Here is a 13415-nt window from a genome sequence, read left to right as displayed (position 1 = left end):
GTGGAGTTTTTAAAAGTTATGTGGTATTCAACATTGACTTTTAAAAACATTATAAAAGTCTAGAGGTATTCAAATTTTCAATGGATTTTTAATAACTCCATGAAAGTCATTGAAGTACAAACATAAAAACATAATGTACAATACTAAAATGTCAAGATTTGTCTTTGATTCATCCGCAAGATTTGAATAGACTTCTAATTATTCATTTCTTCTTTCTCTTCTTTCAAATAATATTTCTACATATCTCTATCTTTTCTAATTCAAATCACATTTCTATAAACACATTTTCTTTTCAAAATTTTCTAGTTTTTAGCCGATTTAAAAAATATTTATAAATTGTTGATTAATTATTTTTTATAATTTAAAATTCAAAATTTTAAAAAACGCCAAAAATTTCAATTTTTTGAATTTTGCCGGTTGGAATTTTTGAATTAATTTTTTATTTTAATACACAAATTATACAACTAATTTTAATATTAATGACATTAAATGATACTACAGAAAACTAAATATATTATGATAGGTAAATATATTATTTTCGCCATCATACTATAATTTTAAAACTTTTGTATTTGTTTGTAGATATTTAACTATAGATATTTTCAACGCCGTTCAAGTTATAAAATCTATTAAATATATGTCTATGAAAGTTTGCCAAAAACTCTGCAGAAATCCGTAGAATCCTGTTTACAATTTTATGACTTTCTATAAAAATCAATAAAAATCTATCAAACTCCATAAAAGTCTGTCATTTTAAAAGTCACTGAAAGTCATTAAAATTTTGAATTGAATACACCCCTGTTATTTATGTAGAGATTTATAAATAAGTTATAAAGTGTTTTAGGGAGTGATTGACAATTAACCCTATAGATAAATAGATAATGATTATATTCTCTCAAAAATTTGTAATTAATACTTGTTTTATTGCGCTAAAAATAATCTTTTTGAAAGCTTAACACAAAAAAAAAAAAAAAAACTTGACAAAACTCAATTTTTCAATGTGTGAAAATCCGTAAAACAAAATCCAATATTTTCTTTCTATAGTACCTTGTGTTTTTAACTTGCTAAGTTTTTTTCCCCTAAAATTCTAAGGAAGTTAAGAAATTGATTTATTTTAAATAAGTTTGATTATTAAATTTTAAAATTTATGTTTGAATATTTGTTATAATTAATAATTATAATTAATTGATAAAAAGTCCAAAAATATTTGTCACGTGGAATTTATTTCTGGAAGTGAGTATCATCCAGGGAATGATGGATTCCGAATCAGATACGCACTTCAATTCAAGTTGAAACCACTGCTGAAACCTACCCAAAGTTTGTAGCTGCGCAGCCACCGTATTCATCAAAAGGCACGTTCTTTGAGAATTTGCCGTAGAAGCCCACCGGTGCAGTGGCATCCCACCAATAATGGCCTCCAAAACTGTGGTTATTGCATGGTTTCCCCCGTTACCTTAGTAAACTACTGTCACCCTACATGCTCTGTTCTAAATTTTCAATCTTTTCTTGTTTTCAATGTTTTTTTAGGGGTTCTGGAGAAGATGGACAGTTGGGAATTGGCAACAGTGAAGAGAAAGAATGGGTTTGTGCCATTTCTGCTCTGAGTTCTAGCAACGTTTGCTCAGTAGTGGCCGGCAGCCGCAACTCCCTTGCCATATGTGATGACGGAAAGGTTCTAACTTTGAACTCCTTTATCTTTGTTTTACTGTGAAGGTGATGTGTCTACACTGTGTTTGATTGTTTGCTTGTGATGATTTAGTTATTTACATGGGGATGGAATCAAAGAGGAACACTGGGGCATCCACAGGAAACCAAAAACGAGAATGTTCCCAGCCAAGTTAAGGCACTTGCAAATGTCAAAATTATTCAGGTGTCTAATGGTTTTTTTCCGCGAGTTATTAATTTATATAATTTTTATAATGGTGTAGATCTTGGCACTCTTTGCAAGTAAAATGGTCTGATTTTGATCACAGGCTGCTATTGGTGGTTGGCATTGTTTGGCTGTTGATGAACAAGGTCGAGCTTATGCATGGGGTACGACTACTTTTTCCTTGATACCTATTTTAATGTGTCTACAGAGGCTAGTAAATGAGAGCTAGAGAGGAAAATTCTGAAAGTTCAGCTTTCAAAGTTACTTGTGGCTGATAGGTGGAAATTTTGATATTGTGTCTTGGATAGTGTCATATGGTATGATTCAAATGTGGACTCAAAAGTGGAGTTGGCTTCTTTTGTTTCTGAAGAGCAAACCCTCTTTTGTGCAGGTGGGAATGAGTATGGACAATGTGGTGAAGAACCTGAACGGAAAGAAGACACAGGCAAACCTGTCAGAAGAGATATAATCATTCCACAGCGATGTGTACCAAGACTATCTGTTCGTCAGGTGGGTAAACTTGTGTGTGACAGTTGAAGTACGGAATTATAAGCTTTTTAACACTCATTTTCCCTTGGATGATAGTTTAATTAGTATCAACAAATTGTAGCAGTGAACTTGGTAATAAATTGGAATGTTTTCAGTATCAATCATAACTGATGATTATTCTTCTAGATGATCTTTGATTACTATCGATAGTTCTAATCAACTTTGCAAACCCCAAGGAATTAGTATTTGACTTTTTTGCCATGTGTTTGATATTTTAATTTATGTGCAATACACATGCACCAAGCCACTTCAAATTCACCAGTTAAAGTCCTTACTTTCTCACTCCACAGGTAGCTGCTGGTGGCACTCATTCTGTGGTTCTTACACGAGAAGGACACGTATGGACATGGGGTCAACCATGGCCTCCTGGAGACATGTATGTTTGGTTTACTGAAGTTTGAGATAAATATATTATTTCTTGTCTGACTTTTTCATATGTTACAAGCATTCATTGAATTTAGCATCTTCGTCAGTTGCTTATACTTGTTTAACTTAATCGATCTACAGAAAGCAAATTTCAACCCCAGTTCGAGTGCAAGGTCTTGACAGTGTTAGGTTAATTGCAGTTGGCGCCTTTCACAATTTAGCCCTTCTTGATGATGGAACTTTGATGGCTTGGGGCAATAATGAATATGGTCAGCTTGGAACTGGTGATACCCAGCCAAGATCACAACCAATTCCCGTCCAGGGCCTCGCTGATCTTACTTTGGTATGGGTCAGGGTTACCATCCTCTTTGTCTTATCCAGTGGCCATTAGTTTCCTTTTTCCAATGCATAGAATCTTTGTGATCATTTCTGATGCTACATGATGTTTGAGAATGGTTTTTCATGAATCTTGTAGCCATTGTGAAAAAAAATGTTACGTTTCATCTGAAAGAGTATGAATTTCTCCGATAAAAGAAATGACATAGTAATTCCACCATTGCAGAAAAAAGTGAAGTTTCATTTGGAAAAATCTGAATTTCTACAATGAAAGAGACGGTGATGGAGATTTAAAAATAGCTAGGAAATTTGATGCTTTTGTGATTAGGAAGTTCAAGTGAATATCTTCTGAATAAAATCAGAGAGTAGATATGGAATTTTTAAGGTTATACGTTACTGATATCATATGGCAATAACAATTCAGAGTTCTATGGAAAAAGTGTAACGTTTAGAACTTATTGTCATAATAAGTTTTGAGAATTAGAAAGTCTTCTGTATTATTTATGGTTGAAGTTAGAGATTCTATGCATTGATGTCCAGGTTGATATTGCTGCTGGAGGATGGCATTCTACTGCATTGACTGATGATGGAGAGGTATATATATTATATCTCTTCATTCCGCTAAACATTTACACATTTGAGCACATTTTGGTGCTACTATGTACACAAGAACAATGCTTACCCACTTGAAGAGAAGCAAAAAACCTTAATTTCATCTTATTTTTAGCAACATGTTCCCTGCCTTACTGGTCCTCTTAGGCATCAATCTGTCGGTTTGACCTGAAATATTAAATATATTGTTGCAGTATTTTTCTACCTTTTGCTACTACCAGTATTTGGGATGTTTAGATTCGTATGTATTTGGAATCCGTAACCAGAAAATTAGGATTCCTGAAATTATTTAATTTAAACATCACTACATTATTTATTTTGTGTCAAATGCAACTGCGCCACCACTTATAATTCCCCATACCCATCCCACCCATTCGCTTGGCACCAAATGGATATGTTTTTTTTTTTCAAATACATCAACCAAATCTTGATTTAGCAAATTCTCTCTTTACTTCAGTTTTAGCTATCTTTTGGTGTTTTTTCCTTTTGTGTGCTCTGTTTATCCACAATGGAGTCTTAACATACAATGATGGAATTTGTTAAAATTAAGTGAGACTATCTGTCTAATTCATGTTTTCCCTAGGTGTATGGTTGGGGCAGAGGAGAGCACGGAAGACTTGGGTTTGGAGATGACAAGAGCAGCAAAATGGTTCCTCAGAGGGTTCAGCTTTTAGTTGGCGAGGACATTGTTCAGGTTTGTACATGTGTCAGCATTCTTGTGATTCTTATGTTAAAAAATTGTAATGGCTTGAAATAAAAATGTTACAAATGAATTGCTCCAACTTTCCATTCTGGACCAACCGTTTTGTGTAACTGCATGTGTGTTGTGGTGCAAAAAACACCTTAACTTACATTCTTATGGTGACATATCTATGTTTGTAGTAATTAACTTATATTTGTTTACAGACTTCTTTTCTTTTCTATGTTTTGTGGTTTGTCCCTTTATGATGAGCAATTTGGAAATTTTGAGATGTGTTATTTATACTATGTTTTTTTGAAAGACAGAGACTTTTCTCTTTCTATGCAGATTTCTTGTGGAGGTACTCACTCCGTTGCATTAACAAGAGATGGCCGCATGTATTCGGTGAGTGCTTTACGCTTTTTTTAATTTCATATATACGTCAAATGGACATACTCACCCATTAAATGCATTCTTTGTAACACGTTAAATGCTTGGTTCTCCCTCGTTGTGCATTTCTCTTGGTGTTGAAACTCTTTCAGGAACACAAGATGGGCGAAACTTTCTGTTTCCATTTCACCTTTAACTTGAATCCAAGCGATTTTCAAGGCAGCCATCAACTTATCTCGATGCTTGCAGTTTGGACGAGGGGACCATGGACGTTTGGGATATGGACGAAAGGTGACGACAGGACATCCAGCTGAAGTTCCCATAGCAGTTCCACCTCCTAAAGGCATCAGCAGCAGTGCATCTGAAGGCCGGTGGTGTGCTAAACTAGTTGCTTGTGGCGGTCGTCACACTCTGGCAATAGCCGAATGGCACGTTTCTGAAGCTGATCAGGTACTCTGAAGCGCTAAGGTAATTGATCAGGTGTAGGAGAAAAAGGACCAGCTTGTTTCTTGTGGAAGAATTATAAAAGCTTGTATAATAGATATGGGGTACTTTTTAGATACCGTATACAAGTGTCTTGTACACTTGCCTTATAACTTACTAGCTCTGAATTCTGATGTACGTTTTACAAATTAGTTTTTTTGGACAAAAATAATATCTTAACTTATTTTTGGGTAAATTGCAGGTGTAAAAAATTAGTTTTAGAACTAAAATGTCCCCTAACAAGGTGCATTTGTAATGTGACCGTTACATTTTTGGAAGCATAATTTTTTTCAAAAAAATCATTCGAGAACATCACAGACTCTATTTTAATCCTTCTGCTGGATTATGTGGAATTTTCGCCAAATCTTTAGTCGTCCCCATTACCAATCTGTTACATATATCAGTATCACGAAGCTTTACTAGAACTATTTTATCTTGCTAGCAACTAAATCTGTAGTAATTAAAATTCTTGCAACTCAGAAATGACACATTCTGATGGATTCTAGTACTCACTCACTAGACATAATAATCACTTGGTTCAGACTCGGACAAACATCTAACCTTCCCGTCGCAAACCCGAAAGATTGTAAAGCTATGCTTGTAATATACATTCTCTGGGATATGTCCTTAACCTTGGTAAGTCGGCCCGTATCTGCTGTTAAATATGCCAGCATGCAGAAGAAGCAGGTAGAGTAGTTGGCTGATGCCCGATATCGCAATAAACGCTTCCAGTGTTTGCTGCAGTTTACAAACTTAAAATAAAGAATCGGAGATGGATGTAACAATGAATGTTGTATGTTCAGTTAAGACACCTTACCAAGCGTTTACCCCTGTGTCCTCCCATTATGATTTGCTTGCAAACAAGACTGTGTCAATGAGCAAAGAATATTGCATGTTTAGATTCTGTTTTTTAGTACAGCATTAGCATACAGATATTGATCTAGTACATGCACGTACATGGTGGAGTGGAGATTGAAGAAATTAAGATGTATTATACCCGAAAGCAAGAGCAGTAATCCCCAGTGAGATGATTGCAGATGTTGCAGCACTTGCAAGTCCGACGCTGTTCCAGACACGAGCCTGCATGTATCCCTGAAACACCGAGCATAGCCCCGTCGTAGCAGCGATCAAAGCAAATATCAGGAGGAAAATGGTGGAAGGATTCCCACCCAGGTCTGCAAATGTAAACCAAACCATTAGCCTAGCCCAGTTGGGGACTTTGGAGATGTATATAATGAAACTGGCATGGAGAATTGGTTGGTACTTACGGGGATGACTCTGCTCTCCATCGATGTATTTGTCGAGTGACCAGCCAGCCAGCCCCACGACGATCAAATACACCACCATATTCACCGTCAGCAGAGGTCCCATCAACCTTCTCCCGCCATTTCCGGCCGCCATCGATCTTCGAATCAATCTGATCAAAACCCACGAGTCTCCCTAGCTCCCCTTAACCGATTAGTTTCTCTGGTGGTTTATGTGATTCAATTTCTATGCTGAAGTTGAGAAATTCGAGGTGGGTTTTGTGGTAATAATTGGAATGAATGATGATGCATGTATTTGTTTTAGCTTGTGTAAGATTTGAGCATCCAAAGGGACGTGTGACTGAATCATTCATCATCCGATCATCATCTTCTACTTTACTCTTCATCAAATTATTTATATATAGTACTTCTTTCCAAGCTAAATAATGGATTCAGAATTCAATAAACTGATATATATTTGAAGATAACTACAAATTAATATGACGCAGCCAAATAGAGTAGACAGAGCTGGTATGCCTTTCATTTTGTATTCATCATAAAAAAAATGTTATATATTTATGATTAAAAATCAAAAAAAAAAAAAAAAAAAAAAGACTTGTCTATAGTCTAATCTAATAATAAAGACCTTTCTCCTATTCGAGCTTTAATTTAATTTTAAAGACTATTATATTATACAAAGAAATATTTGTAGGCGTCGACTCCAAGTACCTAGGCGAAGCTTTTTTTTTTTTTCATTTTTTGTATCGAAAAACTGGCATATGCTATTTTTAGCTAGTTGGGGAAACTATTGTTTTCGTGTTAGCTAGAACGATGATATTTGAAATCAATTCTATTTAGTATTATTAATATATAAATAAAAAATGAATAAATTCAAGATTTAACTGATATTTTATTTAAACTAATTGAAATTCGTGGATTTTAAATTCATGTCCCAAAACGCAACCTAATGTATTTCGTATATAGGATTATATATTGAACACTTTGTATGGTGTTTTTGTTCGAAAATATGATTCATTCATCAAGAGTTATATATATATATATATATATATATATATATATATATATATATATATATACTTTTTTCTGAATGAAAATTTACTCATCGACTTGGACCAAAAATAAACTCATATCCACTCAGGAGTGGGTTTTCGGTATACCGTATCAAAAATATTGGTATCAAAAAAATTCATACCGACATCGATATCGAAATTCCGAAATTTTGGTATGAAAAAAATCCACACTAATATCGTATAGATACCGAAAAATATTTCGATACGATATTACGAAAAGTCGATATTTTTGGTTCGATATCTCATCCTTGTATATTGTTACTAAAATTATCAGTTTTAGATTACTTATAAATAATCTATGTTTGTTCTATATATCACTTATAATCTTTTTATTAAAAAAAAAACTTTTCGTATTTTTCACATTCAGTGAAACTCTCTCTTTTTCGACATCTCTTTCAATATTATAAAATTTAACCCTTAAATAGTAACTTCTTGCAGCCTCGGGGTATCCATTGGCTCTAACTTGAGCCAAGCACCCTTGGAAACCATCTTCAAAGAAGACCAAATTCTTCTCGGCACAGAGATCGGCAAATTTGGAAGAGGTAACAAAATCTTGTTTCTTCATAGCCCAACCAACCACAAACTCCCGATCCTTAGCAGCAAGCGCATCCTCCAGGTCGGTAATACGTTTCTTGGCACCTTCCCAGCCGTCCTGAACCGTTTCTATATCCGACCTTATGTCATGCACTTCTTGGTCATGGGCGGACTTGAGATCCCGAATTTGCTTGGTCAGGGCGGCTACCCGCTTCACGATAGCATTCTGGCTCAAGGAATGATGAGTACGGAATTTATAGGCTTGGGAGGTGATCTCTTCTGCCCAGACCATGGCCTGCGAGGGGAAAATACAAGGTGTTATTTATGGTTAAAGGAGTAAGAATTCAAAGTTTAAAAATAAAGAGAAAATACCTGCATGAAAGCCAAAGCTAGAGATTCCTCAGCCTCCTGGTCCGGGATAACCCGGATTATATCTAGATCTTCGGTAGAGAGCATGTGTTGCAAAATGTTCAGGCTCCCAAGATGGTCTGGCCGGGCGAAGAAGGAAATACTCGGGCTGTAAGGGTGATCGGGATCACCGCGTGCCATATGCTCGGGAAGGGACCCGAGGTCAATGAAAACTTTCTCCTTCCATTTTCCAGGAGCGGAGATGTTGGCTTGGGGAATGGGCTCTTGCTTGCTCGGGGCTTCATCTCCTCGAACTTTCTTGGAAGACTTCCGCGACTGCTGTTCGGGAATTTCTTGATCGGGTTCAGTACCAGACTCCGCGGACACCTCGGGTTTCTTTCGCTTCAATCTCTTGGCCGCGGCTCGGAAATCAGTAGTCATTTCAGCTTCGATTATTCTTTTGTCTGTAAATAAAGAAAAAGAAAAGAAGTGAGTACGAGTGCACGGGAATATAAAGAAATAAGTGAATGAAAAGTTAAGTGTTTCCTACCTAAATCACCCTGGACCTCTATCCCTTTCCTACAAAAGTCATACTTGCAAAGCAGGTCTTCTTTGATTAGGCTCTCGATATCAAAGGTTTTTTCAGATAGGGTGACAAGAAAGTTGGTGAAATTATGGCTGGGTTGAGCAAGAAAATCACGGGAAGTAAAATTCATTGCCAGTTGGATCGAAACCTCCAAGGCTGCTTGGGCTCAGGACGAACAAAGAAAAATCTATTTTTCCAGCCCTTGTGTGAGCTCGATTTTCCCTTTAAAAATTTGTACTCGGGTCGGATAGAAATATAAAATCGACCCGGGGCTGTCTTTTTTATTTGCAGGAATTTGGTGAAATTCCCCACATCTAAAGGAACCCGAAAAAAACAAAACAAAACTCTTAGGGATAAGATAGAACTAAAAGAGTTAGGGGTCAGCTGGCTCGGGCATATACAGAAATATTGAAGGATAAGATCATCTCGGGGATGGGAAACCTAAGACCCATCTTGACCTGGTCTAAACCAAAGCTTAAGACGCCCTTGGGGGGTTTGTGAGCTCGGTCTCGTCGACGAGGAAGTATGAGGTCATACGTATTGGGCATCCCGGACTTGTCCCTGATGACCGAGCCCATGTTTGAACCTAAATGGGAGGCTAAAACCTCAAACCAATGTTTACCCTCCTCCCGTAACTGAGTTTCATCAGATCTAAGTGCATAGAGCCTCCGCATTTTTGCCTCCCGAGTCTCGGAAGGGCTCGGGTCGGCATCTGACCCCGAAGAGTCATTATGCTCGAGCATCTCAAGAGGATGGGAACCCTCTATAAAGGCTACCATTTCCCGGACTACATTTTCGTTTGGGGAAGACATTTTTAATTCTTAGGGGAAGGATAAAACTTACAAAGGAGGAAAATAGATAATAGAGTTCGAAAGGAACCAGTCCGGGCCAGTCGTCTCAGCACGGGTCGGGAGAGCTCTCAAAATTTTGACAGATTAACGCAAACGCTGTGAAAAGTGAAAAATGAAGTTTTTTACCGTCTTATTTATAGGAGAATCGAATTGATTCTGATCGTTGGATTAAAATACCGATCAGCGATCTGGGGCGGGCCACATCATTCGGGGAATATTTCGAGAATCGTACCGTCGCGAAATCTTTGGCGTCCAGAGAAAGCACATAACGAGGATCCACATCCGGACCGTCCATAGAAAGCACATGACGAGGATCGAGATCCGGACCGGTCATGGAAAGCACATTGTGGTATATTACATTTCGAGCATGATACATAGGGCTCGGGGTCAGGTCAGACGACTATATGATCTAAATTTCATACTTTTTTTAGACCAGCGAGGGAGGTATTATTGATGTCCCTAAAAAATATACGGATCTAACCCGTCCCCAGCCCAATAATCCATATTTCTGAAAATATACTTTGAAGCTCACCTAGTCTTGTTTTATGAGAAGGCCAGTCTGGGATGACCCTATTAGGGAATAGGGTCACAATCATAAATTCATGAGCTTGAGCTATAACTGTTATAGTTGGAACCCGACCTGGGCCCAGGACGGGCCCAAGGTCAAGAATCTTCCATTATTTTCAGATATGAATCTTGCTACTTGGTCAAGGTTCATGCTTGAATAGAGTTTTACTCTAACATATATTCTACCCTCTCCAGCCCCTATAAATACAGGTATGGTTCATGTTTTACACATTCATCTCTTCTATTCACTTCTTATTCACACACTCACTCACACATATTCTCTTGTTCTTATTTTTGTCAAACTCTTTATTTATCGAGCACTGACTTAGGCATCAAAGGGGTCACGCCGAAACACCTTCGGCGCCCCCTAACTTAGCTTTTGTCTGTGCAGAGCTCCGTCGTGCCCGACCCAAAGATCCATTCTACCAGACCGAAATCGGAGGAAAAAATCGACATCATCAATATTTTAAAAATATTTTTAAAAATTAATAAAATTGTATAATTGTAGTTTTAAATAAATTATGGTTATAATTAATTAATTATAATTAACTAAGAATGAGGAAGATAAATACAATTTAACTAAAAATGAAAATGATAAATACAATTTTTAAGTGACCACAATAAGCTAAAGTTTGCAACCTCTAAATATAAGTGATTGTGAAATTTTTTTTTCACAAATTTAAAATGGTTACTCTAATGTCTCTATTTTATAATATAGCAATAAATATCAAAGAAAAATGTTCCCCTGCACCCCTACTTGGGCGCCAGCTGGGCTGCCATTTCTCTTTTTTTTTTTTTTGTATTTTTCTTTATTATTTTTTTATTAAAAAAATTGGGCCCAAATTGGTCCAATTTATGAAACGATGCGTCTTTTTCCTTATTCAAATCCTCCCCCTTCCAAATCTTCATAGCCGCCGTTGCCACCGACCACCCACGCTGACCGGCCACCCCACCCCACCGAACCCCACGCTCAACCCCACCCATCCGACCACCCCACTCCATGCACAACCACCCCCGTACGACTGCCCAAACCTAAGAAATACCAGGACTGGAGGGAGGAAGATGAGATCCAGGGCAAGGGATGACCGATCGTGGTGGCAGAAGGGTGGGGTGGTGGCGGCCGGTGATATTTTACAGAGAGGGGAGTGGAGAAAGGGTGAGAGGCATGAGTGATGTGCGTGAAGTGATGGGTGTGAGAGATGGGCTGGGAAGGTGTAATGGACTGGGTTGGCCCAGCCATTCTTGCACTCATGGTCTTCTCCCCCCTGGTGGGGAGTTTTTGCCCTCCCCAGAAATCGAACCTTGTACCCCAGACTTAAATAAAAAGTTTTAAAAAAGGGCGCCCTTTTCTGTAATGGATTGAGCTAGCTCAATGGTACCAGGATTCATAAAACTTTGTATTTAAGCCTGGGGTACAAGGTTCGATTCCTGGGAAGGGCAAAAACTCCCCACCAAGGGGGAGAAGACCATGAGTGCAAGAATGGCTGGGACAGCCCAGTCCATTACAGAAGGAAAAATAATTTTAAAAAAATAAAACAATTAACCAAAAAAATGACATGGCTGGCGCCCCATGGGTGCAGGGGAACAAAGTTTAAATATCAAATCCTATAAAATTCTACCAAATACCAATTATGTTTTAAAATTTCACTGCCATACTCAACGAGATTTCTAATTCAAATCCCACCAAAATTCCACGAAATCAATTGAAAACAGACTTTAACATTTTTCAAAATGCTTGATCTAATCAAACCAGAGATTTCTAATTTCAAATCCAAATAAAATTCCACAAAATCAATTGAAAACAGACTTCAGCATTTTTCAAAATGCATAATCTCTAGCAAAAGCTTATTTCTTCACATGCAGTGGCACACTGGTCTCAACCGCAATCCGTCCTTATCTTCCTCCCACTATAAAACAAAAAACTTTATCAGATTTCATTTCATCAAGTAATTCTATTGCAATATGTGTGTGTATATTTCTATCTGTAATGAGAAAACAAAAATAAAATAGTAAGAAGGAAAAAATAAAAAATAACAAAAATAGAGATTAAATACTCTGTGAGGTCATACAGACCTGCGAATGACACGAGCCACACACTAACGCTCACAACTCATAATTGCTAGAAGATAATTTAAGTAAATTTGACTGCGAGCCATAACAAATACAACACTACAATTTGTAAGAATTAGCAATCGATAGTTTAGCTTCGAAAAAAAATCCAGGAAATAACCAGGAAAGAATCTTAGATAAGAGAATACGTTCTCACATCGTTTTTTTCTAGAAAGCTCGACCAGCGAGAAAAAGTGTTTGGCCGAAGCCAAAAAGAGGTTGACCCATTTCTTCACCCCGGCATGCCATCTCCTACCATCAGTAAGGAATAGGTACCACCACTTCCTATTTCGGCGCTAGTGGAACTCTATGTTGGTAGCCACCTCCAACTCTAGAACTAGCAATGTCCGCCTTCTTGTTCATATTGTTGAGAGTCTATCAAGAAGACTAACCTTAAAGGACTCTCCGATCTCTATATCTTTCCTAGTTAGTCACACACCTATGAAAAGTAGTTCCCCATGGAAAGCGAGAGAGCTGTTGATGGAGGAGAAATCACCGGGTTGTTCGGTTTCATCAACATTGATACAAGACTTATTATTGCTAACCTCTGGAATGAGCTTTCTGCTGCGAAGGGGACAACCCCAAGGCGCCGAGCACACTGGCGAGACCAGTGTGCCCCGGCAACCCCCGGTTGCCCCAACCTGGAACCTGAGGCTACCACGTGATGGAAGGTGCCTACAGTGTTTTTTCTAAAAAAAATAGTAACATAAACATCCAACATTGTGACGCCAGTGTCGGCGCCTGGGGGTTGTCCCAACCTAGAACCTGAGGCTACCACGTGATGAAAGATGCCTACAGTA

General features: G+C 37.7%; 2 protein-coding genes across 3 annotated transcripts; one reads left to right on the top strand and one right to left on the bottom strand.

Annotated features, from left to right (window-relative positions):
• The first annotated feature begins 1243 nt into the window (after window positions 1-1243).
• LOC140891098 (ultraviolet-B receptor UVR8-like) lies at window positions 1244-5469 on the top strand. Of its 2 annotated transcripts, none has more exons than XM_073299382.1 (11): window positions 1244-1439; window positions 1528-1672; window positions 1760-1870; window positions 1974-2034; window positions 2262-2380; window positions 2710-2795; window positions 2927-3128; window positions 3662-3715; window positions 4317-4427; window positions 4761-4817; window positions 5052-5469. In XM_073299382.1, the coding sequence occupies exons 1-11, from the start codon at window positions 1411-1413 to the stop codon at window positions 5259-5261; spliced, it is 1185 nt and encodes a 394-aa protein (XP_073155483.1). In that variant the 5' UTR covers window positions 1244-1410; the 3' UTR covers window positions 5262-5469. The 2 variants fall into 2 exon arrangements, with proteins under 2 accessions (XP_073155483.1, XP_073155484.1); XM_073299383.1 differs by having other exon boundaries at window positions 4955-5253.
• Window positions 5470-5605: 136 nt separating this feature from the next.
• LOC140893361 (membrane protein PM19L-like) lies at window positions 5606-6949 on the bottom strand. The gene is made up of 4 exons (XM_073302416.1): window positions 6554-6949; window positions 6283-6460; window positions 6103-6151; window positions 5606-6023 (listed from the first exon to the last, which is right to left on the bottom strand). Exons 1-4 carry the CDS (start codon window positions 6684-6686, stop codon window positions 5913-5915), a joined length of 471 nt encoding a protein of 156 aa, XP_073158517.1. The 5' UTR covers window positions 6687-6949; the 3' UTR covers window positions 5606-5912.
• Window positions 6950-13415: the final 6466 nt, after the last annotated feature.

Source organism: Henckelia pumila, chromosome 3 (genome assembly GCF_033568475.1).
Source record: "Henckelia pumila isolate YLH828 chromosome 3, ASM3356847v2, whole genome shotgun sequence".
Lineage (NCBI taxonomy): Eukaryota > Viridiplantae > Streptophyta > Magnoliopsida > Lamiales > Gesneriaceae > Henckelia > Henckelia pumila.
Note: the sequence above shows the minus strand (reverse complement) of the source record. Positions and strands in the feature narration are given on the sequence as shown.

Coding starts and splice junctions, on each gene's coding strand:
- LOC140891098 (XM_073299382.1), top strand. CDS start 1,411: ATGGCCTCCAAAACTGTGGTTATTGCATG. Junction 2,035..2,261: donor AGGTCGAGCTTATGCATGGG/GTACGACTACTT, acceptor TCTTTTGTGCAG/GTGGGAATGAGTATGGACAA. Junction 2,796..2,926: donor CCATGGCCTCCTGGAGACAT/GTATGTTTGGTT, acceptor ATCGATCTACAG/AAAGCAAATTTCAACCCCAG.
- LOC140893361 (XM_073302416.1), bottom strand. CDS start 6,686: ATGGCGGCCGGAAATGGCGGGAGAAGGTTGATGGGACCTCTGCTGACG. Junction 6,152..6,282: donor ATTACTGCTCTTGCTTTCGG/GTATAATACATC, acceptor TCATTGACACAG/TCTTGTTTGCAAGCAAATCA. Junction 6,024..6,102: donor GACACAGGGGTAAACGCTTG/GTAAGGTGTCTT, acceptor TGTAAACTGCAG/CAAACACTGGAAGCGTTTAT.